We start from the raw sequence: 25807 nt of genomic DNA, 5'->3' as shown, positions 1-25807 counted from the left end.
GTAAAAATGAAGAAGTTATAGGAAAAGGCAGAAGTATCTATAAATTAGGTGTACAGCTTGTAAGTTTAAGGCACCTGGTGCTAAGAATGGGATAGAAAACCAGGCTAGATGCTTAGGCTCCCTTTAGCAATTCAGGGAGCTTTGCTATTCACAGCAGCATCTGGTGAATGGAAAGCGATGTGAAGATGCCAAAGGAAGTTTGGGAAGCCACCTTGGAGATGGCTATGCCTCTTAGTTCAAAGAGCTGAGTGCTGTGGAAAGTCACCTAGGAGAACAGAGAAGCAGATATGTGGTCTTCACCTTTTCTCTTCAGATGGTGAAAATTCAAACTTCTTTTATTACCATGGAAAGACCAAACCATTGAAAGGAGGAAAATGTTTCCAATGAAGCTGTGCCACTGAGCAGAATGGAAGGAAAGATTCATGTGATTACTAAGAGAGTAAAAAGCCTGACACTGTAGTTGGAACACAGCTGGACTGGAGGATGCTGAAACACTGGTCTTCCTATCCATCCTATGATAGACAGTTGCTAGAGAAAAATAAAAGGACTGAAATAGTTTACAGCACTGGAATAAAGGGCCAGGATTCCTTACTCCTGAGGAAATTCCCTGGCCAATACAGATCACAGAGTGATCTGACAACAGTGGGGTGGAAGGGGTTTTCTGCATGTGTTTGTGTCCTGATTTGTATATGTACTCATATTTTCTGAATCTGGCCCTAAGCAATTTGTCGATTCCACAAGCAATTTAATGGCAAAGCTAATACATGCTTCAATTCCATGAGCAGAAACTGTAACTTCTGCACTCTTGGAAGGAATTTTAAAAGCCCGAGGCAGATTCAGCAATTTGTGTGATGTACAAAGGTGCAAATGCCAGAGAATCTAGTTACTTCTCCTAGTGAAGAAAGGGTTTTTGACAGTGGAAAAAGAGTTGTTTTTTCTGTCGTAGGCCATAATGGATTGCACACCCCAATGTAAGGTGGGGAAACCTGGGAAAGAGCTCTTCTTCTATCTGTGTTCTAGATGTAGGTTTGGCTCAGCTCTGCTGGGGATTATTTGCCACACACTGCTTGCATCTTATTATATTAATGAATCATATATGTGCATCATGGGAGAAATTTGGATCCTAGTGGAGATTGGCAAGCATCCCACTGACTAAACAGCAGACATAGTTGAACCCAGTTGAGACTAAGGACACTAATGGATTCCTGTAGGGTATTTCTCAGCAAAAATGGCCTGCCCTGCTGCTGGCAAGCTTTTGAAACAAAGCAACCATTAGCTGTCCCATGAACTCTTTAAGTCCTTCAGGTAGCGCATTTCACTTGAAATAGAAATAAACTGTTATTTTTATTTTTCAGACAAAGCTAAAATGATACTTCTAGAAAAGTGAGAATAAATGTTCTTTTTTAAAGCAAAGAGCAAAACCAACCAGTCAGTTTTCTGAATGCAATCTGTGTGATTAATGTGTCTCGAAATACAGACATTTCTATAAAATATTAATCGCTTCACTTCTGGACTGTATTAAATTACATTTAGCAATTCTGAAATTCCTTCCATATACTTTATGAGCAAATAATATTTATTAAAATTTTTCATCCTGTAAACCACTTCCTGCATAATTTTACTCTTTTTGTTAAAAAATGTGATTTGTTTGCCAGGCAAAATAGAAGCTCAAGGAGCATCCTAGGAGAAGAGATCACTTTTGTGAGCAGGAATTCAAGGAACATATTTACTTTTCTTTATACCTATAGTGTACAAAATTTCAGACATGTGACTGTTGAAGAGTAACTGATTTTTAAAAAATATTTTGCTTTTTAAAATATATAATCGTCGTAGCTTATCTAATTTAAATTATTTACATAGGGAAGTCTATATTACAATTATGAATACAGTTTAAATGCTTGATGTACCCCATAGCACCCAGAATGATTGAAATGTGTTTCATTTTCTGTTTTACTAAAAGGAAAAATTCTCCTAATTGCAAAAGTAATGTGGTGCCATATTAGCTGTTTGATGTAATAAGGTATATAGTTCACAAATACATCCATCACTTGATATGATTGTTTTCCTTTCAGTCTTCTTAGGATGAAACTTGGTCAAGAAGGATTAGATTATGTGAAAACAGAATGGCAATAGTGATACCTAATGTTTAGTAAATGCTGTATTTTCTCTTATTCACGTGTTCAGAGATAGAGGGGAGGGCCACACCCCTTTCATTTGCACAACAGATTCGCTGTCAGACAAGGAAGAAGTTGGCAGGTTCATGAATACACTAAAGGAGGAGAGCAGCTGTTCAGCAACAAAACCTTCCTAGCAGAGGCTTTCAGCCAGTTGCTGGACCATTTGATGTGGTGCTTGTGAGGGTGGGCACACTGCAAAGGCAGGAACACAGGAAAAAAAGCTTACAGTGGAAGCACTGACTGTCATGTTAGCTAGATAAAGATGTAACTTTTGTAACTGATAAGTATTTTAGGATTTTACATATGAGAGAACCCCTTTCATGCTTTTCAGACACCAGATGAGAAGAATGTCTATGTTGTTGTTTATTGGTTCCCATAAATGAATATGCACTTAAGTTGTTCCTACTCTGTAGAGTAGTTGTCTTGACTGCAGTGTGTAAAATCTACAGATGGAGAATGGGAAGAATAGGTCTGTTATCCTGAATTGACACCAGAGAAGGGCAAAAGGAGAGAACTGCATATCTATTCAAGGCAATTATCATCTATTATGAAGACATGGCTGTTCTGCATTCTTCACGCAGGCTAAAGAGCCACGTACACTTTTGGTGAAAAAACAGAACACATGTGCAGGAACAATAGGTTTCTAGAGGATATATTCCATAGTTGTATTTCTTCACTGTTGTCAAGCTCCAAAGCTCATTCTTCACACCAAGGATTTAAATCCAAAGGTTTTGCAGTATTTTTCTTCAAAATTTGGGCAGAAATTACCTTAATAAAAGAGATGTGTACACCATAATGTCAAAAATTCTATTACATGAATAAATTTTGATTTGCATTTAAATGTACTCATATGAATCCATTAACTCATCTTACAATGACAACAAAAGATCTTTTTCCTGTTTATTGTAGGTGGATAATAACTCGGGCTTTTATTTGGCAACACCTTTTAAGACATGTTTGCTTGAATGAGTATTTTCATGGATATGTCTTTTAATGTAGCATGTAAAGTATTTGTCATAGGCATATAAAACCTATTTCAGAGTCATAGCTTAGAATCCAAGTTTCAGAAGTAAATGTTTACTGTTTTATTAACTTACTATGAGCTCAGTCTGAACTCTCCTAATGTGTCTCACCTGACTGAATATAGGATTCATAACACTAGGCAAAAGAATGTAGCCCTGTATCTATTGAAGACAATTAGCACCTATTAGTAAAATAATGGCTGTTCTGTGTTGTTCACACAGAAAAAAAAAATAGAAGAGCCACATAAAACTTTGGTGAAAAAACTCAAACACATATGCACAAACAGTAATTTCCAGAAGAGGTATTTGTTTGCCTTTGCCCAGGATTCTGTCTCTCCAATCTTTGAGGCAAATTCAGCTGCTCTTTCCAGCACACTTTTTTCCTAGCTCTCTCTTTACATGTGGGAAGGGAAGACACAAGCACAGACAGTAATATATAGTAATTTGTCTTGGAACTATCGCAAGCTTGGTAGTTGGGAATATTCTTCCTGTGCATTAGATTAGCTATTTAAGATAATTTCTATAGAAGTAAATAATTATTTATTTACAAATAATTATAAATAATAATAATAATAATAATAATAAAAAATAATTATTATTTATATATAAGTAAAATACCTTAACATGGATAATTGCAATAGTAGAAATCAGTATGACTAATGGTGGGATCACTTTGTAACTGTAATCTGTTGCTAAAATGAATGTCTTCCCGCTCCTTCCCTTGGCATTTGTTGCCTTTAAATCTCCTCTGATGTTTGCAATTTAGAGGAATCTTCTCTTCTTATGATATTAAAAAACTACAGTCTCTGACAACATTAGAAGGAAAGGTGCTTGCCCTGTAAGAAAGACTGCTTTAAAACACAATGCTTAGTACTGTTTCTTTAGAAATGTTTTAGCAAATTTTTCTCATAACATCTAAACTGTTACTATCTGATAGTACAATAACTTGGTTATTGAATCACCTTGTTATGTTCAGAATTTGACCAGAAATATTGTAGTCAAAAGAAGCAATGTATTATTCATGCTTAGTTAGGTCAGCTGAACACATTTCAGCCTCACCGTGTTTGCAATCATCTTGACTAGTGTCATAATATTTTCCATCACCTCTCCCGAGGCACATTTAGCACCTTTTTTTTCCCCCCTTTTTAGAAAAAGAAATTCTCAATTATAGCTGTAAAGCAAACAGGCAACTGAAATCCACCCATTTCCTAAAGCTCTATTATCCCTGAGGCATCTGAAACAAAAACATATCAATACTAATTACTTAGCAGAAAGCAATCAAGAAAACCTTCTCACTCTCAAATCTCTCTCCTCCCTGTACTCCTATAACCAACGTGCCTCTAAACAGGGAAGCCTGAGCTGTCTGAAAGCACACAGGGAGACACGGTGATAGCAAAAGCAAGCCTTCTTTATGACCTTGACCCCACGAGTATTTTCTGGTATCTTCTTCTCACAGCCCTCTCCCGGTTCACCTGTGATAAGTGTAATCTCTTCTCAGCAGCTCCCAGTGCTTCAACTCACTGATTTCAACAAGCAAGCAAGCCACAGAAGAGGTGCTGTTCATACAAATCTACCCTTTCCCTTCACCACACTGATGCCTGTACTGAAATGAGGTGTCTTCAGTAAGTCCATGGGAGCTGGTACCCAGCCCCAGAGCAGTACCCTGGGTGGGGTGCACAGGATGCTGGCCAGGCTGCCTGGGGGGCTCCAGCAAAGGCTGCAGGGTGCTGCGGGTGCTTGGTGCTCTGCTGGGGCCAAGGCTTCTGCAAGGCTGGGCTAGAGCAGCCAGGGGCTTGGGACAGGAGGGAAAAGGGGCTCATTATAAGCAAAATAACAACCTGAAACAATCCTCTATTTCCTTCTCTATGTTCTCTATGTTGAGCTAGGCAATCACTCCTCAGTGTTTAGGTTTCATTAGTGTACATATATATAAATAAGTGCTAAACCTACTCATGTTTAAAACTACCTAAGTTTTAGTTTTCTTTTTTTCCTTTATTTTCCTGAACTAATGAATACATGAAAGGTATCTGGCTAATCTTCTTTTCCAGTTAATTTTTAAAAGAAGAATTATGGATTTCATATTTTTTCTCAATCTCCCTCTTATGCTCTGTTAGATCCTTATGCACTCATCTGGGATTTTCCAGTTCCTGGAAGTCATGGGGTTCATACCAACAGAATGGAACATAGCAAGGCTTAGAAAAAAGCAGGCCTTCATAGCACAAACACTGAATGTGTGAATTATGTGAATGCTTGATTTTGCATAAGCCAGGTACATTGCAATCCCTGATCATGCTCTTGATGTTTATTTTGAAATGGTAAATGATCCAAATTAATAAAAAATGGTGATCAATGTAGTATTTAATTTTACAAATGAATAAACTATTTATTTAAGAAAACACAATCCCAAAACCCGAACCGCCAAACCAGAACAAGGATGGAGATGGAGAAAGGTAAAAAAAGGTGAGTTTTCTACCTGCTCTTTGTTTTGTCAGGTGTACTGATCAGAAAACTAGTAATGCTAGTTAGCTTTCCCCTCGATGCCATGGAATTATGCAGAGATGTGGGTCTCTTAGTAAGTAAATGCATTTATCTAAATGATTCCTATTAGAGACCAAACAGGCTCCCCTTAATAATTTGATAGGATGGTGTAAGTATTTATGCTTCTATTTTGCCCTCTCTTCCTTTATACAAATGTTTTTACATGGAGCACAATGAATTAACATGAGCAGAGACAGCAGAACAATTTCAAAGTGTGTGAAGATTTTCTCCCAAAGAAGGTGCTGTAACACTGATTCTTAAACTTTATGCAAAACAGTGCCTTTCCCTTGAAGTGAGACAGACCTGGCAGTTCTCCTGTTTAATGAGGGATGCTGGGGAAGAGGTCTGAAAAGCAGCTTGTAGTAAAATAATATGTGCAGATTTCATGTTCTGCAACCACCAACAGCACATTGATTTTTGGTTCAGTACACTGGTAAGATTGCTTGTTTTGCACTTCCAAGTGCTGCAATGAAAGCAGTGATGGAGGAGTGAGGGCAATTAAGAAAATGCTGTACCCATGAGAAGTATGTGCATTGCTCATCTGATTTGTGGTTTGAAATCCACCAGCTCCAGAAGCATGAGGAGATATGCATTTGCCTCCCATCTGGCTTCAGATCACCAGAATCAGAGGAAATTGATGTGCAGGCTACTAGAGATATAACAAGTGCTTACTTTATTTGTGTTTATAATCAGTCCTTGAAGTATGAGGATATTTCTAAGGGGAAATCTGCTACAGGAAAAGGCTCGAGCAGCAATAGTCATTATAAATAACAAATGTTGCAAATCATTAATGACTTTCTTCTGAGTTTCTGAAGGTTTACTAAAATGTTTCTTTGAACTGCCTTTCTGTATAATTTACAAAACACTAACCTACCTAAATTATTAATAGTCTTTCATTATTATAGTTTATTTTTATGCCTTCTCTGAGTTACTGTGCTCCCTGTATTCTACTCAGTCATTGAAAGGGCTTTTTGAAAGATTTCTTCTGACAAATATTCACAAATATTTCTGAACAATTTAAATAAAATTTTATATTAAAATACCTTGATGGAGTTGCTTTAATTTATCTTACTACTTCATTAGTGATATAATATCTTTAAGTAGCCCTAGAAATCTAAATATTATGCTCTCATAAGGGCATAAAACAACCTGTTTTCTCATGAATTTGCAATTTTCTCACCACTTTCCTTTTGAAATTTTATAAGCTTTGCATGTCTTTTTGATATGCATCTGACATGATCTATGGGTGCATCTCTACCCAATGGTTTACATTAAACTGCAAAATTATAAATTTCATAGAGTCTAGGAAAAACACTGTGCCACTAATCTGCTTAGAACCCTGCTTGTTGGTTCATTGGACATAATCATAGATTTTTTTGTAGCTTTATGCAAAATCAAGGGGTTTAATAAGCTCTGCAATACCATAGCAAGATGACTAGTGCAGCCTGACAGAACTTTTGTATGCTTCCTGGAAGGCCACAAGCAAAGTGAGTTTCTGCACAGCAGTTTCCTCTGATGATGGTGATCTGATGTGAAGAAATCTATATGAAAATCAATTTCTGGCTTCACAGTCTTCCTGTGTTATATTAATTTTTGGAGGACTATTTAGGATCAGAGGAAGAAGAATTAGCTGATCTAATTCTGCCTGAAAATCTGTTTTTTTTCTTCCCACAAGGAGTGCTTTTGGAGCTGGTGGTGTGTCTTACCAGGGTAACATCACAGGAAATCACTGGTGCCTGTTACCTTTTGTGTGGGTGGCTGCTGTGCATCCTTGTGAAGAGGGTCCCTCCGCACTCCCTGCAGCCAATGACCCTGCAGAGGCACTCCTCGCTGGCCTTGCACACTTCAGGGTTGAGCTTGCTGGGAAAAACTTGTGGCTATTCCCAGGCCTATTCACCTTGCTGAGCTTTCTTTTAAACTAAAATCAGGATCAAAGTAATTTCTACAATCAATTCCTACATGAGAGATCTCCTACATGATGGAGCTTTACTAAAATTCTCTAATACTAACTGTGTATGGGAATTAATACCTAAGCAGAGTTTCAGAAGGATACAGATTTCCTTTAAATTTATGTTAAGCTAAGAAACCTCAAAAGTTTTGTGGGTTTTTTTTTTTTTTTTGTATGAATATAAGCTTTTGATTCTGGTAAAGTGAGATGGGACTTTAACACTCTAAGGTATCTATTTTCAACAACCTCCCCCCTCAAACAACTCAAAATCAGGTAATTCAAATTAAAATTAAGTTCTGGTTTTGTGCTTGTTTAGCTTGCTTTTCTGTCCTTTATTTTTTATACTAGCATGTGGCTGCAAAAACTCTTGAGCAAATGCTGCGATTACGTCAAATAATTTTACATTTCTTTAATGTGGGCCTACCTAAGGTGAGTATTTGTACAAATATTCTTGTACAATGTGGTGTCCATACTAGGCTGTTCAGTCATATTTAACACAAAATGGTTTAGCTAGTTAGAATTTTCTCAAAAATTCAAGTTTACAGGCAATGAATCTTTAGAAAGGATCTGACATTGTAAATCTTTTAATTTCCTAATTTTCAGATGAAAAACCTTAAGATGTGCATACAGTATGTAAAATTGCACAGAATGAACCATATTGTTATTAAATATTATGATTACAAATATAACAGTCAAAACTTGGACGGTGCCAAGAATGAGGTTGCTACTAAAATATTAATTCATTCCTTTGTATGCAGACATATAAATGATCTTTAGTAATAAATGATGCACAGAATATGCATTTCTGTGTGCACAGAGATAAGGTGTATGTGTATGATGACCACAGATGCCCTGCTCCCTGCGGTGGATAGAACAGATTGGCACCTACTTACTAGCTTTTTTATGTGTGCCATGCCTCACCTGCTGCTGCCTGAGGAAACCCAGCTCCAGAGGCAGGAGCACAAAGCTCCTCAGCCCCATCCCTGTGGGGCTGGGGTTTATGTGCAGCCCTGGAGGGCTCTGAGAGTGGGAGGGGGATTTCACCTCCGGCAAGCCATGTGGGGACCCCTCTGAGTGCCTGTGCTGCCTTGGGCGGCTTCACCTGACTGCCAGGGTGTCCAGTGCCTGGTGTGCCTGCGATGGAATGTCTCAGAGGGATCCCCAAGGTGTCCAGTGCTTGATGTGCCTGAGATGGAACGTCCTAGAGGGATTCCCAAGGTGTCCAGTGCCTGGTGTGCCCTGAGAAGGGATGTCCCAGAGGGATCCCCAAGGTGTCCAGTGCCTGGTGTGCCTGAGATGGAACGTCCTAGAGGGATCCCCAAGGTGTCCAGTGCCTGGTGTGCCCTGAGAAGGGATGTCCTAGAGGGATCCCCAAGGTGTCCAGTGCCTGGTGTGGCCTGTGATGGAATATCCTAGAGGGATCCCCAAGGTGTCCAATGCCTGGTGTGGCCTGTGATGAAATATCCTAGAGGGATTCCCAAGGTGTCCAGTGCCTGGTGTGCCTGCGATGGAATATCCTAGAGGGATTCCCAAGGTGTCCAGGGCCTGGTGTGGCCGGTGATGGAATGTCCTACACACTGTCCTACAAAGGTGGGCGTCCCACAAGCAGCCCCACTGCAGTGCTCTTTTTAATGGTTAACAAACGAAATAAGCGCTGTGTTACACTGGCTAAACCTGGGAAATGTTGTGAAAAGTTATAGGCAGCCGGGCAGGAGAGGAGCTGGGGGCACAGAGCTGACCAAACCAGCATTTTGGCATTTCGTAATTCCTTCCATCCTGGTCAACAGCCAATTCCCTTCCTTGGAGGCATCGATGCTGGCTGTAGGCTTAGTGTAGGCCGCAGCTCAGGCTGGCCGCCACCCGTCAGAGCCGGCGGCCCGCGATCGAGCCGTGGCCGCCTGCACACCCCGCAGCCCCTCTCACGCCGGGGCGCGGCGCCGTCCCGGCCTGCGCGGCTGCCCGCGGCGGGACTCGAACCGCGGTCCCCCAGACTCCCGGCTCCCCGCGACACCAGCGCGGCCACCGGGGCACGAGCGGGCGCGCGCTGCGCGCGCCCCCGCACGGGCCAGGGAGGAGGTGGGAGGCGGGGCGGCGCGCGTGCGCGCGCAGCTGGGTGCCGGCCGCGCGCGCCCTCCCAGGCTTCCCAGGGAATCCAGCGACAGCAGGAAGAGGCTCTTTCCCGCGCACGCGCAGCTGGCCGGGCGGGCGCGCGCTGAGCCGCGGCGGCGGGAGGGAGGGGGGAGGGGAGGGAAGCTGCTGAGGTAAAGTTAGGGGGAGAGAGAGACTCCGTCAGCCAAGCGAGAGCCGGGGAGGCTCGGCGGCCGCCATTACTGAGCGCCGGGGAGAGAGCGGAGAGGCGGGACGGGGCTGCGGCGGCCGGGAGCGCTCGGGAGCTGCGGGCCGGAGAGCGGAGAGAGCCCCGCGGGGAGGAGAAGCCGCCGGGGGCGCCGGCGTGGAGAGAGCGTCCCGGGAATGCTGCCGCTCCCGCCGCCGCCGAGGAGCCGGATCCCGACGGCGCGAGGTGAGGGGAGGAATGCGGTCCCGTGGGAGCCGGCCCGGCCTGAAGCGGGGCGGCCGGCCCGGCAGGCGGAAGGGGAGCGGGGGGAGGAGGCGGCTGCAGCCCGGCGAGCCGGCGCGGCGGCCGCTGGCTGTAACCAGTTCGCAGGGCTGGGGCCGCGTGGGGAGCGGGCACCGGCCCCGCGCCCCCCGCCCGGCCCCCTCGGCCCCGCCGCGCCGCGGAGGGCAGGCGGGAAGGGCAGGGAACGGGGTGCCTGGTCCCAGACAGGTGATGAAGGCCTGAGCAATGGGAGGGTCTGAGCCTGCTGTACGAGGCTGCCAGCTGGTCACGGCTCTCTAGGGAGGGAGGAAGGCAGGAAGGGGAGCTTCCCTGCTCCTCTCTTCTTCCTTCCTCATTCCCTTCTTCTGCTTAGTCCTTTATCTTCCTCCCTTCTTCCCTTCCCACTGCCTTTTCCCTCTTTTCTCCTTTCTCTGTACTTATTTTCCTCTTCATTACCCCTTAATACTCATTCACGCTTTCTCTGTTCTTCCTCTACTAAATTTGAACAGTTGTCCATTCCCCTCCTCCTTCCTTTCACCTTCAAATATTGCTCGATATTAAATTTCAGAAAACTTCACTCTCCTAATGATGTGTGTGCATTTCTGTTTTTCCACCAGGTGGATTTTAAGGCTTTGGAATAGGGTAGCCAGTTGCAGTGTTGCAGCTTTCAAGCGTTTTGAATCCCTTCAACCAGCATAACCTTTAGACTCTCTCCACCCAAGGGAATCACCAGAGACATACAGATGTAATGCCATGGTGTTGTTGCTATAGGACATAAGGAGTATGAAACACTGCTTTAATTAAAAAAAAGAAGCAGGGCTGTATAGTTATAAAAGGAAGACATACTTGTCACCTTCTCCCCACAATACACCCCACCCCTGGGTACCCCTCTCTTTTGCTCTCTCCAGTATCGCTTTTGATATCAGTGTGGAATATTTCCTTAATAAGTAGGAGGGGAACGATTTTAATCTAGACCAAAATAGGCCTGTGGGGGTATGTGTGTATTCTTTAGTTTAGTGTCATGCAGATAAACCGGTGGGTTTTTTTTTTTTTTCCTTAATAAAGATTCTTGACAGAAATTTGAAAACTCTACACTGCAGAGTAAAAGCAGCAGAGAGAGAACAGCATTAGCTGGTCAATTGGACGTCCATTTTAAACCTGTGCATTGAAGCCAGTTGCAGCACTGATGCTTGTATACTTAATTGATAAAGAATGAGGAGTTAATAGGTGGCATTTTTGTCAGTTGTGCTGTCCTACCTTCTGAAGAGTCTTCCGCATGACAGTTGTTTTCAGCAGTGACATCAGTGACCAGAGTTAACTGCCTTCTGATACTTATTTATAGTGCATATCTGAAGCAAGGGCATTACAAATATTCATCCAGGTGCATTTTTGTAAGGGTTTACTTTCATTTGTTGTGCTGCTTTGACAATTATTTTTAAGAAGTGCTAAAATTCTTAAAATTCTATTTATAGTACTGTACTAAAACTCTTGTTACTGGAGCTCAAAAAGTATGATGCAATTGTAAAGGGTTTTTTAAAAGTCTGTAGTACCTAAAGTACGGGAAATAGTTTAAGCATTTGTTACCTTATCACTAACTTGTTTCAGCATAAGTTGCTTGTAGGTGTGGAACATACTGAGTTGAAATAGCATTTTCCCCCTGAAGTATCCCTATCTAAAGCAGCTGCCACTGTTGTAAAATTGCAAATAATTGCAACCAAATGCCTGCCTCTCCCTGGTATTGGACTTTACTTTAGCTAAGGTGTTGCATGTGTAACATAATCCAATTAAGTACTTTGGGCTCAGACTAAATTGTTTTAAAATGCTATATTTAGCACTAACAGAACCAAATGCTCCACATGTTTTTCAAGCTATGTGCTTTCCTAAAGCTGTAGGTGTTTTTTCCGTGTGCAGACTTCATAGAAAAGAAAAGCACTGATCATAATAATAGATTTTTCTGTGTAAGTTTCCCTGTTGGGACTTGTTATTTGAGTAGATAGTGCAAAAATAATTCCATTAAGTTTAATAAAGAATGTTAGCGTCAGCATCCTTCTATCTTAAGGCTCCCAAAAGTACTTTCTTGACCCAAGATAAATCCCATGTACTGGCATCCTTCAGGAATATTTCGTGTGAAACTTCCCAAAGCACTCCTCATCACTGCTCCGCGGTGTGTCCTTAGGATTCTGTGCAGAAGGTCTTTTTGGGGGGTGACGCGCCGCGACCTTCTCCGACAGAGTGGCACTTTGGAAGGCAAACCCCCATCGCGGAGTACTGCTGGCACGGCTGCGTCGGGCGAACTGAAAACAGCCTCGTTTGTGGCCATGACGTAGCCGTGCGAGCGAGCCCGTGGTGCATTCCTGCTCGGTGATAAGGCAGGAATGCTTTCCAGAGGGGCCTGCGTCCCGCGGCCGGGGAGGCGCTGCCGCCAGGGGGCTTTGTCCGCGCCGTGCCCGCGCCCCCCGCCCTCGCGGCGAGCGCAGCGCGGTTGGGGGGTCCTGCTCACCCTGGGAGTTCCGGATTAGCGCTCCCGGGGCTTTCTCCTCCCCTGGATCTGTGTTACGTCTCTCCTAATGGGCGCACAAAATACTTAATCGCTCTTTAATCACTCTTTGTTTGGTTGGTTCTTTTTTTCTTTTTTTACTCAGAGAATTTTTAGCCTAAAGGTCAGTGTAAGTGAGCTGGAAGAGTATTGCATTTTATAGATTATTATTTGAACCATATCATTACTTCCTTGTATTTACAGATTTGGTGAAATACTTAAAGAAAAACGAATTTGTAATTCCTAATAAGAAAATCTGAAACAATTGTGAAGTTATTTTTAATTTGCGTGTTAACTGTGTTTTTCTAGTACATCTCTTGGAAAGCAAAATAATTAATCTGTGGCTAGTTCTGCACATTACATTTTGTGGTAAATAAGAGTTGTTTCTTTGGCTTTGAGTTAAAATTCCCACGCATTTTTGCAGTTCTGTATCAGTTGACATTAAAACATGACAGAGGAATGTTTGCATTTAAAAAAGCAAAACCAATACCTGCATGCACAATTTTTGGAAAAGTATATATAGTTGCATTTTGGCATTTATTTATTTAAGTTGGCTAATTTTTATGCAGAATATTGTTTGCTGCTTATATATGCTGTTTCCCTTTCTCATTTAGTAATTTCAAAAAGGGGTTAACCAGTGTTTTACACAGGTAGAAATGACACATACAGCTTGTACAAGGTCAAAAAACAAACTAAGCTTTATTGTGTTGAGTCCTGGGTTCTATACTGCAATTGCTCATGAAGCAAAATAGTATGAAACAATCCAGATCTGTGGATCAGTAAAATTAGTTGTAGTTGCCCATACCAGGATGTAAATTTTTCTTGGTTTTTTTTCTCCCAGGAAATGAATTTTAGCCCTTTTTCTGTCCTTACTTTGATTCCCTCCTTCTTTGTCTGCTTCCTTTTCTTTCTTCTATTTTTATAAGTTTTTTTATGGATCCCCTTTGCAAAATTTCTCTATTAGTTCTTTGGTGTTTTTCCTGAGTATCTCGACAAATAAGCCTGATTGGGAGACTTGCCCTGAGAAACTTCTCTGACCACTTTGCATGTTTTTGCTTGGAGCTTATCCTGTGCAAAAAGAATTAAGAATTTATTTCTTCTGTAATCTTGCACTTTCCTTCCCTGGTAAAATACAAGCTTTGAAACTATATTGAATGATTTCAGATGGTCAAAAATCTGAAAATAAGTAACTTGAGAGGCCTGAGTTCAGAATACTGCTGTGCTGGTAATTTAAACCTTTACACTTTACCTTTTTATTGTACCTTGATTTAATTTATGTAGGTTGGTTTGTTTTTTTCTCTTGTCAGTTTGGTTTTTTTTTTGTGGAGAGCAATAATGATAATAGATGCCCTGGGACTGCTAGATCCCACGTAAAACATGATGTTTTGAGTTCAGAAATAATATTTAGGCTCTGATTTAATTTTGAATAATACATAGACAGCCTTCAGTGTATTATTAATAAAAGACATTTATTGAGCTTAGTAGGAAGTAAGAGCTTTGAACTTCTGTTTTTAAACATAGTTTTTCATTGCTTTATAATATGAAGTTTGCCAGTTGAGGTTTCTCTATTTTTTTATTTTTAATACACTGATTACTTTGCTTTTGTATGGAGAGAATGATCTAGGCTACAGAACTCCTTTAGGGATTATAGTTGGCTGTCATACTAACCAAATCTGAAATGAACAGCAGTTGGAGTCATCCATTCTCATCCTTCATTTCCCTAGCACGATTAATCAGCATACCACTTCAACTGAATTTCTTTTCAGCCAGAGGATCACTGTTGTTCCTTACTGTCTTGCTGTTGCTTAGTTGAGCTTAATTTCTGATAAGCAATCAGAATAATGTTTTTTCTCATGTTGGCTGATACTTGGGTAATTGCTGTGTTTACCATTATTTATAAGTAAGATTTCAAGTATGGTTATTTAAGATTACCAGCACTTGTGAAGGCAAGAATATTGGTGTGTTTGTGAAGTGGACAGGACACATCGTGTTAGCACCTCAAGAGATTTAAGTGGTTTGAATCTGTTGATAAGGTGACAGTGGTATACTTTGGTTTCATTTCTAAAAAGGATTTTCACCTGAAGAGAAGATTTCTTTTGCTTGCTTGAGTGAAAAAGATAACTCTTGGTAAATACTGAATGAGAAATGACAATGTTACATTAGGGTACATCAACATTTTTTTTTTCCCTAACTGGTAGTTAGAAGGGAAAAAAGTGGAATTTTTACTCTGTTTTGTGTAGAGCTATAGTTACTGATGTGCCGATAATCTCAGATGTTAGGTATTGTAGTAAATGTTTTCCAGTGCCAGGTTTTGGTTCTCAAAAAGTATGAAGGGAGGAATAACTTGTTATAAAAACTTGGTGTCTGTAGTAACTTGAATCTGGAGCTGTAACTCTCTTGGAGTCATGATCCATGTATTTTGAGTGCACAACACTTTGAAACTTATCCTCCAGACCATTTCAGTGACACCTAATGTGTTTGAATTTACTTGGTGATCTGCTGTAGAGGTTACAGTAAGTTTCTTTTGTTGTATTAGTATACCTTGTAAAGCTGACTAGGCTGTGATGGGCCTTTTATTCACATGTGCTTCTTTTTGCTTGGCCAGGTAGTTTACAAATACAGTTGCAAGAGTATGCTGATTGAAACTAACCTGATCCATAACCTGTTGTGTCTAGGCAACACTGCAGAGTGAGTGAAGGACTTGTGGAAAACACTCTTTATTTTCCCTGTTGGCAGACTGCTTAAATAGTTGATGGTCATAAGTAATTCTGTGGACTCTTTCAGACAACATTTTTGCTTCAGCCATGTTAGGTCTAAAACATTTGTAGGTTCAGAAACCAATTTTGGAGGGTATTGAGAAATACTCAAGGGTATTTATCTGTATGTGATTTTCTCGACTGTGGACTCATCTACAAGTTCCTGTGCAGCCACAGTTACTTAATACTGATAGATGATTAATTCTTCAAGTATTTATTACTTGCTAATAATATGGCATTCTATTCTAGGGTTTAGAGTTCAGCTTGGAAGACTTTGGGAAACACATATGTGTAAATAGGCCTTTCTCTGGTGTCTTAATGTTTCTCACTGATGTTGTGGGGGCCTGTGTTTCAGCTTTCTCTTGTGGCAGTGTCCCTCAAGCCTCAGATGCATTCTTGCAAGTGGAGACACTTTTCTCTCACTCTGTCTGCTCTTCCACATACTCTGAGTTCTTCAGAGTTCCATTGTGTATTTCCTCATGAGGAAGTATCTGCTCTGCTCAGCTAGCTGTGGATGTAGAGGAGTGCCACAGCTTGGAGGTGAGGGCAGGGAACAGGACTTAACTGCCCATCTTCTCTATCAAGTGATAGAATTTAGCACTGAAGCTCAGCCAGGCTTAATGCAGGACTGATAGACTGCTGCCTATTGATTTTGGTGTTGTTTGGTACCACCAGATTAGTTACTGTTGTATTGGTATATTGTTTATGAGTTTTACCAAACCTTTTTTGTCCAAAAGAAAATTTACTAGAGCAAAGTGAATATTATTCCCAAAGCAAAGTGAAATTATTTAGAATATAATTGTAAACGGCAAAACAAGAAATAGTTCTGTTGTTTTGATGTAGTATTTAGCACATATACAGCATGGTGCTGCATCTTGCTTAACAATGACACCTTTCCTTGTTTGAAAATGGCTTATATAATATTCCAGTGCCAGTGCCTTAAGTTCCTTTCCTATTCTGCATCATAGTGTGTGGATCACCGGCCTGGGTTTTATGTGGATGCAAAGGGAAGAACAATGGAGGAGAGTTCTGTTATTGATTACTTTACAGTAGTATCCCTGCAGTGAGATCAGCACTTAAAAGGGTTATATTAATAATTTGTACCCTAGTTGTGAATTCAAAATCTTCAAATACAATTATACTTTCAATTGATAATTTGCCACAGTTTGTGAGTCCTTTTAATTTAGAACTGGTGTACTACAGGTAAAAGGGTTTTGAGGTAGACTTTACTTTTTTCCTGTTAATAGAATATATATACATAGACATATATTTGTTTAATATATTTTGTACTTATGACTATACCAACTTTGTCTTGCAAACCTATGTTCTAAATACTTTAGAATTCCAAATTATTCTACAAGTGATTAGTGATTTTTATAGCTCATATTTTATATATTATCTGAGAAAATACATTATTTTTTTTCATAACAGGCTTCTGCAACCTAGGTATTGTTAAAGTATCAAGTTGAAATTCAAATTACAATCACTTATGAACTCTGCTCTCTCTCAAATATTAATAGGTGTGCTTACAGGATTTAAACCCTCCAAATTTAGACAAAGACCAGCTTGAGTTTTGTTAATGTGCTTAAAATAAGGAAAACAATACTCATGCATAGGTGAAGTGTTAAACCTTCTCTGATTGTTGCTTCTTTCTTCATAAACTTGAAACTTTTAATGGTTCTTATTTTTTGTTTTCAGATCCCTCAGGGAAGGACTTACTGAAGGGCACTGTTTAAATGTGTGACATTACTGCAGGAAGATCGCAGCAGGAGAGTCATCTTGCTTTGCACCTCTTTTTCCTAAGGGTAAGTTTGGGCTTCAGGCCTTTATAATGTGTTTAAAGGTGGGTAAGTAAATACCAACTGCTACCTTATTTTCTTTATAACTATGCTTGGAAATCTACAAGTCTGTAAAGACAAGGTCCTACAGTGAATCTGTAGATGGTCAGAGATTCTTCCTGCAGTGATGTCAGATCCTTTGTATTATTTTCAATCCTAAGATTGAAATTAGTTGGAGAGATCAAAGAACCCCTCCTTTGAATCTGTAACAAAGGTGGGGGGGAGGGTTAGATGAATTGTAGTGTTTACAATTTGTTATAATTGAATTAGGCAGATTGAACTAAGATAATGGAATGAATTTACAATGAACTTCCAGTGTGCATGCTTTAAAACAGTGCAAAACGATAAAGTAAATTTACATTAGTGGTATAGTGAAATGGAAAATCTTCCATTTGGAGAACAGTTTAATGATGATTACATATTAAATGTGAAGCCATTATAATGTCAGATTTTTACCAGTTTTATTACTTAATTAACATAGATTTTGTTCTGTGACTTTGTACAATCAGTGCAAAGTAGGAACTGTATTTGAAAAAAAAAAAGCCAAAACCAAACTCAAGTCTTTAGTGATTCAGCTTCTGCTATGGTTAAAATATTTCGTGTCAGAACTTTAATGAGAGACTGATGTGTTTGTTCTCCCTGTCAGTGTCCCCCTTCACTCTTTGTACTTACTTGCTTAAAAATGTATCGATTTAACAAAACCTTTTGTAGATGGAGGAGGAACAACTTTTGCTTCTGAGGATGTAGAGTATCTGAAAGTATTGATTGTTTCTTATAAACTAATTGCAAATTGACAGTGTCTTCCTGATGAAATGAAGTAATCATGTGGATGAAGATTTTTGTGTTCTAGTTTAGTCCACATGAAATCTGTATTGTGCTGTGGCAAACAGAAAACATTTTATAGTGGAAGTGCTGACTGAATTTCTCATTCTAGCAGTTTGAATGATGCTACTATGATAAGCTTTGCTTTAGAAAGAAAACACTGGGTTTATTTGTAGTAATATAAATACTGCTTATAAAGGATGTTATTTTTGCTAAGTATTTTTATTCCTGGAGCTATTTTCTGTTAGGTCCAAATTCTGTGTTTTAAGAATATAATAAACACAGTGGAAACAGTGAGAAGCAAAATTTAAAATACGACTTGTCTTTCTGAATGAGTCTTTGAGCAATCTGATTTAACTGAAAAAGAATTTTAAAATCTGGCATAAAAGTTTCAGTTTTTGCAATATAAAAGCTCTTGAGTATAAGAATAAGGTGTTCCTCTTCATTTTGTAATGAAGTTGATACTTTCTTCCTGAAAAAAGTACTTTTCTTTTCTGTGATTTCCATAATGAACAGCTGGTTTTATGTATGTAGTTTGTATTTTACATTTTGGTTATTTAATTGTTGCTAAGCAGGACAAAGTACATAACACTAAAATTTCAGTATTGACGCTTGTTATACTTTCCTTCTGATAAGGACTATTTATAGGTTTATTTAAGTACATTTGTGTTGTTACTTTGTACTCTACAAATGTAAAAGCAAATATGTTAAGTACAATGGTATCTGGTTTTCTTTTGTAGTGCCGTGTGATAGTTGTCTATTTACCAAGAAAATGAGAAGTGTTTTTATAAAAATATTTGCAGAGAGGATAGAAAAGTGTAGGTTGGAAGAGACCTCTGAATGTCGTCTTGTCCAGCCTCCGTGCTCGAGCAGGGTCACGTAGGGCAGGTTGCCAAGATCTGTGTCCAGGTGTCTTTTGAATACCTTAAGTGCAGGAGCCTTTATAACTTCCCTGGGCAAACCAGGCCAGTGCTCAGTCAACCTCACAATAAAAAAAAATGTTTCCTGATGTTCATATGTCATCTTCTGTATTTTAGTCTTTGCCCATTGCCTCTTGTCGTGTTCCTGGGCACCACTGAAAAGAGTCTGGGCCTGCCTTCTTTTCATCTTTCCTCCAAATATTGGTACACATTGATGAGATCTTCCCTGAGTCTTCTCTTTGCCAGGTTGAACAGTCCTAGCCTTTTCTTAAATGAGAGCTGCTGTGGTGCTTTAGCCCCTTGCTGTATTCTCCAGTAGTTCTGTATCTCTACTCTACTGTGGAACTGGACACAGTGCTACAAAAAGGGGAAGGTTAACCTGCTGGCACTACTTTGTCTAATGCTGCCCAGGGTGCTCTTAGCCTTGTTTGCCGCAGGTGCACACCTCTGGGTGGTGTTCATGTCCTCTGGGATCCTCAGGTCCCCCCTCTGGACAGATGCCCTTCAGGCAGCTAGCTCCAGCATGTCCTGGTACATGGGCTTATTCCTCCCTGCAGGCAGGACTGTATCATTCCTCCTAATTTTTTCATCAGCAAACTTGCTGAAGATACATTCTTCCTCATCATCCAAGTTATTAATGAAGATACTGAACTGTATTGGACCCAGTACTGGCCTGCAGAGTGCACTGCTGGTTACTGGCCCCAAGTAGATTTCATGCTACTCGTCACCATCTGCTGGGACCAGTCATTTGGGTATTCAATTTTTTCTGTCTTCCTCATAATGTAATGGATTCAAAACCAGCAAATGCATTTCCACTTGCAGTATGGTTGCAAGGAAAGTCTTCTGATAATAACTGAGAGTTAGTGGTGATTGTTATGCTTGATGACAGCTTCAATAAAGCCACTGGAACCTTCTAGTAATTTTGTGAAACTCTGAATGTAGATATAGTAGTTTTTGTTTCCAGTTAATAGAAGTTTTTTTCATAGAGACAGAATGAATGAAACAACATTGTAGTCTTAAAATCTATACATAAGTCCTACTCTTAGTATTTGTATGATATTTGTGTTTTTCTATAGAATTCGTGTTTGAAACATTTCCTTAAAAGCAGTTTGCTGTTAATATACAAATCAAGTAGTCTAGGTCTGGATATAGGTAGCAGCTGAGGCATGTGGCCAGCTGCCTGCTTTTACAGCTACTTGTTTTGAAATTTCCTTTACTGCAACCTAAGCTCAAACCTACAAATGCCCACAAAAGTTATGTTATTCTTACAGATGAGCATGATAGCTAGTGAAAATTTGAGTGTGAATAGAAGTCTTTGAATATTGGGTTGGGTTTAGAGTTATGTTGTATTTTTGCTTTTTAGTGCCCAGTATTTGTAAGCTAAGGAGGAGAACAGTAGTTTGGGGGTTTGGGTGTGTGTTTTCTTTTTTTTAGAAGTATGCTGCTCAGCTATCAAAACAGCTGACAAACTACTACTAAACTGTGCCTAAAATCTGTTTATTTTAAAATCTGTAGTATAAATAGCATTAGTATTACTGAATTATGAATTAATGATCTCATTCAAAGTAGTTGTAGAATTTTCATATACACAAAAAATCAGGGTCATCAAGCACAAGTGCTTCTTAAAATCTCTTGTCCCTCATGAATATTACAAAGAAACACCTTCAATCTTGTTTTTTTTCTCTGTATTTTTTAGGAAGATGATGCTCCTTGTCCAGGTTATCTGAGGTTCTCTTAATCACAAGCTGAAGCAGGAACAACTGAAGGCGATTTCTGGAACCCTGGATATACAATTCAAATTTGTAGGAACCTTTTCCAGAATGAAAACCACATACAGTTACCTTGATAATTGCGAAAGGATGAGAGGAAAGTTATGATGGCAAAAAACAAAGAGCCACGCCCCCCATCTTATGCTGTTAGTGTTGTTGGACTGTCTGGAACTGAAAAGGATAAAGGTAATTGTGGAGTCGGAAAGTCATGTTTGTGCAATAGATTCGTTCGTTCAAAAGCAGATGAATATTATCCTGAGCATACCTCTGTGCTTAGCACAATTGACTTTGGAGGAAGAGTTGTTAACAATGATCACTTTTTGTACTGGGGTGACGTAACACAAAGTGGTGAGGATGGAATTGAGTGCAGAATTCACGTAATTGAGCAGACTGAGTTCATTGATGATCAGACTTTCTTGCCTCATCGGAGTACAAATTTGCAACCGTATATAAAACGTGCAGCTGCCTCCAAACTGCAGTCCGCAGAAAAACTAATGTACATTTGCACAGATCAGCTAGGCTTGGAGCAAGACTTTGAGCAAAAACAAATGCCTGAAGGGAAATTAAACATAGATGGGTTTTTATTGTGCATTGACGTAAGCCAAGGATGCAATAGGAAGTTCGATGATCAACTTAAATTTGTGAATAATCTTTATATCCAGCTCTCAAAATCTAAAAAACCCATAATAATAGCGGCAACAAAATGTGATGAATGTGTGGATCATTATCTGCGAGAGGTTCAGGCCTTTGCTTCAAATAAGAAGAACCTTGTGGTTGTGGAAACATCAGCAAGATTCAATGTCAATGTTGAAACATGTTTTACTGCACTGGTACAAATGATGGATAAAACTCGTGGTAAACCTAAAATAATCCCCTATCTGGATGCCTATAAAACTCAAAGACAGTTAGTTGTTACGGCAACAGATAAGTTTGAAAAACTTGTCCAAACTGTGAGAGACTATCATGCAACTTGGAAAACTGTTAGCAACAAACTGAAAAACCACCCTGATTATGAGGAGTACATAAATTTGGAAGGAACAAAAAAGGCCAAAAATACATTTTCAAAACACATAGAGCAACTTAAACAGGAACATATTAGAAAGAGAAAAGAAGAATACATTAATGCATTGCCAAGAGCTCTTAATACTCTTCTATCAAATCTTGATGAGATTGAACTTTTGAGCTGGTCAGAAGCCTTGAAGGTAATGGAGAAAAGGCCTGACTTCCAGTCCTGTTTTGTAGTGCTTGAAAAGACACCCTGGGATGAAACTGACCACATAGATAAAGTGAATGACAGAAGGATTCCATTTGACCTTCTCAATACCCTAGAGGCAGAAAAAGTTTATCAAAACCATGTGCAGCATCTTATATCGGAAAAGAGGAGGGTTGAAATGAAAGAGAAATTCAAAAAGACTCTTGAGAAAATCCAATTCATTTCACCCGGACAGCCATGGGAAGAAGTTATATGTTTTGTGGTGGAGGACGAAGCATTCAAATACATAACTGATGCAGATAGTAAGGAAGTGTATGCTAGGCATCAGAGGGAGATTGTTGAAAAAGCCAAAGAGGAGTTTCAGGAAATGCTTTTTGAACATTCAGAGTTATTTTACGATCTAGATCTTAATGCAACACCAAGTACAGATAAAATGAGTGAAATTCATGCAGTTCTGAGTGAAGAACCTAGGTACAAAGCTTTACAGAAACTTGCACCTGATAGAGAATCTCTTCTGCTCAAACATATAGGATTTGTTTATCACCCAACTAAAGAAACTTGTCTCAGTGGCCAAAACTGCATGGACATAAAAGTAGAAGAGTTGCTTGCCAACAGTCTTCTGCAACAAGACCACGGACGCTCGAATTTATACCATGATAGTGCCAACATTGATAAAATCAATCTTTTCATTTTGGGCAAAGATGGCCTTGCACAAGAATTGGCAAATGAAATTCGGACACAATCCACTGATGATGAATATGCATTAGATGGAAAAATATATGAACTAGATCTTAGGCCAGTTGATGCCAAATCCCCGTACTTGTTGACTCAGTTGTGGACCTCAGCCTTCAAACCACATGGTTGTTTCTGTGTGTTTAACTCTATTGAATCACTGACTTTTATTGGGGAGTGCATTGCAAAAATAAGGGCTGAAGCATCTCAGATAAGGAGAGACAGGTATATGGCTAATCTTTCATTTACATTAATATTGGCTAACCAGAGGGACAGTGTTAGCAAGAATCTACCTATTCTGAGACATCAGGGACAGCAATTGGCTAACAAGTTACAGTGTCCTTTTGTAGATGTGCCTGCTGGTACCTACCCACGCAAGTTTAATGAGGCCCAAATAAAACAAGCTCTGAGGGGAGTACTGGAAGCAGTTAAACACAATTTTGATGTTGTAAGTCCAGTTCCCACCATTAAAGATCTGTCAGAGGCTGACTTAAGGATTGTCATGTGTGCCATGTGTGGCGATCCGTTCAGTGTGGATCTTATTCTTTCACCTTTCCTCGATTCTCACTCCTGCAGTGCTGCTCAGGCTGGCCAGAATAATTCTTTAATGCTTGATAAAATAATAGGTGAAAAGAGACGTCGAATACAGATAACTATATTATCATATCATTCTTCCATTGGTGTAAGGAAAGATGAACTTGTTCATGGATATATACTGGTCTATTCCGCAAAGCGAAAGGCATCCATGGGAATGCTTCGGGCATTTCTTTCTGAAGTTCAGGATACAATTCCAGTCCAGTTGGTGGCTGTTACTGATAGCCAGGCAGACTTCTTCGAGAATGAAGCAATCAAGGAGCTCATGACTGAAGGAGAACACATAGCAACAGAAATTACAGCTAAGTTTACAGCTTTATATTCATTATCTCAGTATCATCGTCAAACTGAGGTTTTCACATTGTTCTTCAGTGATGTATTAGAGAAGAAAAACATGATTGAAAGTTCCTACATGTCAGACAGCACAAGGGAATCAACACATACAAGTGAAGATGTTTTTCCAAGATCTCCGAGAGGAGGGTCCCTTGACTATAATTACCCAGATTCAGAGGATGATGCTGAAGGACCACCGCCTTACAGTCCAATTGGTGATGATGTAAGGTTACTTCCAGCACCTAGCGATCGTTCAAAGTACCGACTAGATTTGGAAGGAAATGAGTATCCTATTCACAGTACACCAATCAATTGTCATGACCATGAACGCAACCATAAAGTGCCTCCTCCGATAAAACCGAAACCGCTCGTTCCAAGAACCAATGTGAAAAAACTGGATCCTAACCTCCTGAAAACAATTGAGGCAGGTATTGGCAAAAACCCCAGGAAACAGCCTTCTCGAGTGCCTGCAGCACCACCAGAAGATACAGACCAATCTGACAACTATGCTGAACCTATTGACACCATTTACAAACATAAAGGCTTTGCAGATGACATCTACGCGGTTCCAGAGGATAGTCAGAATCGTATTATTAAAGTTCGAAACTCAATTGTTATAAATACCCAAGGTGACGAAGAAAATGGGTTTTCTGATAGAGTATCCAAAAGTCATGGGGAAAGAAGGCCTTCAAAATACAAGTACAAGTCTAAGACACTGTTCAGCAAAGCCAAGTCTTACTATAGGAGAACACATTCGGATGCAAGCGATGATGAGGCTTTTACCACCTCTAAAGGTAAAAGAAAAGGAAGGCATCGTGGAAGTGAAGAAGACCCACTTCTTTCACCTGTTGAAACATGGAAGGGTGGCATAGATAATCCTGCTATTACATCGGACCAAGAATTGGATGAGAAAAAAATGAAAAAGAAACCCCACAAAGTAAAAGAAGATAAGAAGGTAAGTCAATTAATTTAAATTATATTTACAACTTCTGGTGCATTGTAAAATGGGTGGGAAGAGACAAAATATCCAAGATTTCACCCTTTTTTGAAACAGGTGCTTTAAAATTTTCAAACTATATTTATTTGATTTTTTTTGTCCTATTAAGTTCCTATTAAGTTGCTTGAAACTAGCAAACCTTAGTGAATGATATAGTTTGTCTATCAATATAGTCAGCTATTCAATAAATGTCAGTTATTTTCATCTCTACTTATATGTGGAGGCTTCCTTCCACTTGAGTAAGGTGATGTGGTTTTTTTAAGGAAAAAGCTGCTTTGTGAGTTCTTGAGTAGAACTGGTTCTTTCAGTTGTTTCAATTTTTGCTGTTGGAATGTGGTTTAGGGCTGGTGAATGAAAGGAGTGATTTCTTTTCAATTCTTAGTTGTCTAGCTGGAACTTTAGAGCAAGTGCATAAAAAGAAAACCATATATAGTAGTTCTACTGACTGCTGCATTTGCCTAGTGTGGGCAAACAGGTAATCAAGTTGAAATTTGTACTACCTTTATGGTTCTCTATAAAAACAGAATAAAGGTAACAAAACAGAGAAATAAAGGGAAAATAATAATGTTGCAGTTTACTTGAAAAATGTTTAATTTTCATGCCTGAGGGTTACTTATTTTTTGACTGGCTTTGTGGTGTGGTGGATTCTAGATAAACATTCTTTATAGTTTAGATTTTCATTTTAGGCCAGCAGGTAGTTTAGGTATAGTTTTGGCATGAAATCAGGAGTGTTCCTGATCAGTTAGATGTTTTCTTTCTTGTCTCAAAATAATCTGACCTTTGTAATATTATCTTTTGTAGCATTTTAAAAATGTCACTTTTTTAGCCTAAATCTGATGGTACTTGAATAGCAGAAATAAGTTTTGTTAAAGTAGAGCATAGTTAAATTTAACTAATAGATAAAATTCTTGCTGGTATGCAGCTGTGATTTGAATTACACATGACTTATTTAAAGGCCACTAAATTTTCTCAAGGCTTACTCATATGCATGGATAATGATGTCTTGTGGGTATAAAATCATATGGTTAAAAATACTTTCAAGTTATTCTTTTGGA

The 25807-nt window shown here is 39.6% G+C and overlaps 1 protein-coding gene across 1 annotated transcript in view; it reads left to right on the top strand.

The window, feature by feature from the left end:
- Positions 1 to 9963: 9963 nt before the first annotated feature.
- Positions 9964 to 25807, top strand: part of ARHGAP5 (Rho GTPase activating protein 5) — a 47175-nt gene continuing 31331 nt past the window's right edge. Inside the window, exons 1-3 of the mRNA XM_084208381.1 lie at positions 9964 to 10206; positions 17233 to 17339; positions 20811 to 24710. Coding sequence (XP_084064507.1) covers positions 20988 to 24710 — 3723 coding nt within the window. The 5' untranslated portion in view covers positions 9964 to 10206; positions 17233 to 17339; positions 20811 to 20987. The remainder of the gene's footprint in view (positions 10207 to 17232; positions 17340 to 20810; positions 24711 to 25807) is intronic.

The sequence above is a fragment of the Fringilla coelebs genome (genome assembly GCF_963513975.1).
Source record: "Fringilla coelebs genome assembly, chromosome: 6".
In the NCBI taxonomy this organism is placed as follows: domain Eukaryota; kingdom Metazoa; phylum Chordata; class Aves; order Passeriformes; family Fringillidae; genus Fringilla; species Fringilla coelebs.
This window is presented reverse-complemented; position numbering and strand designations above follow the sequence as displayed.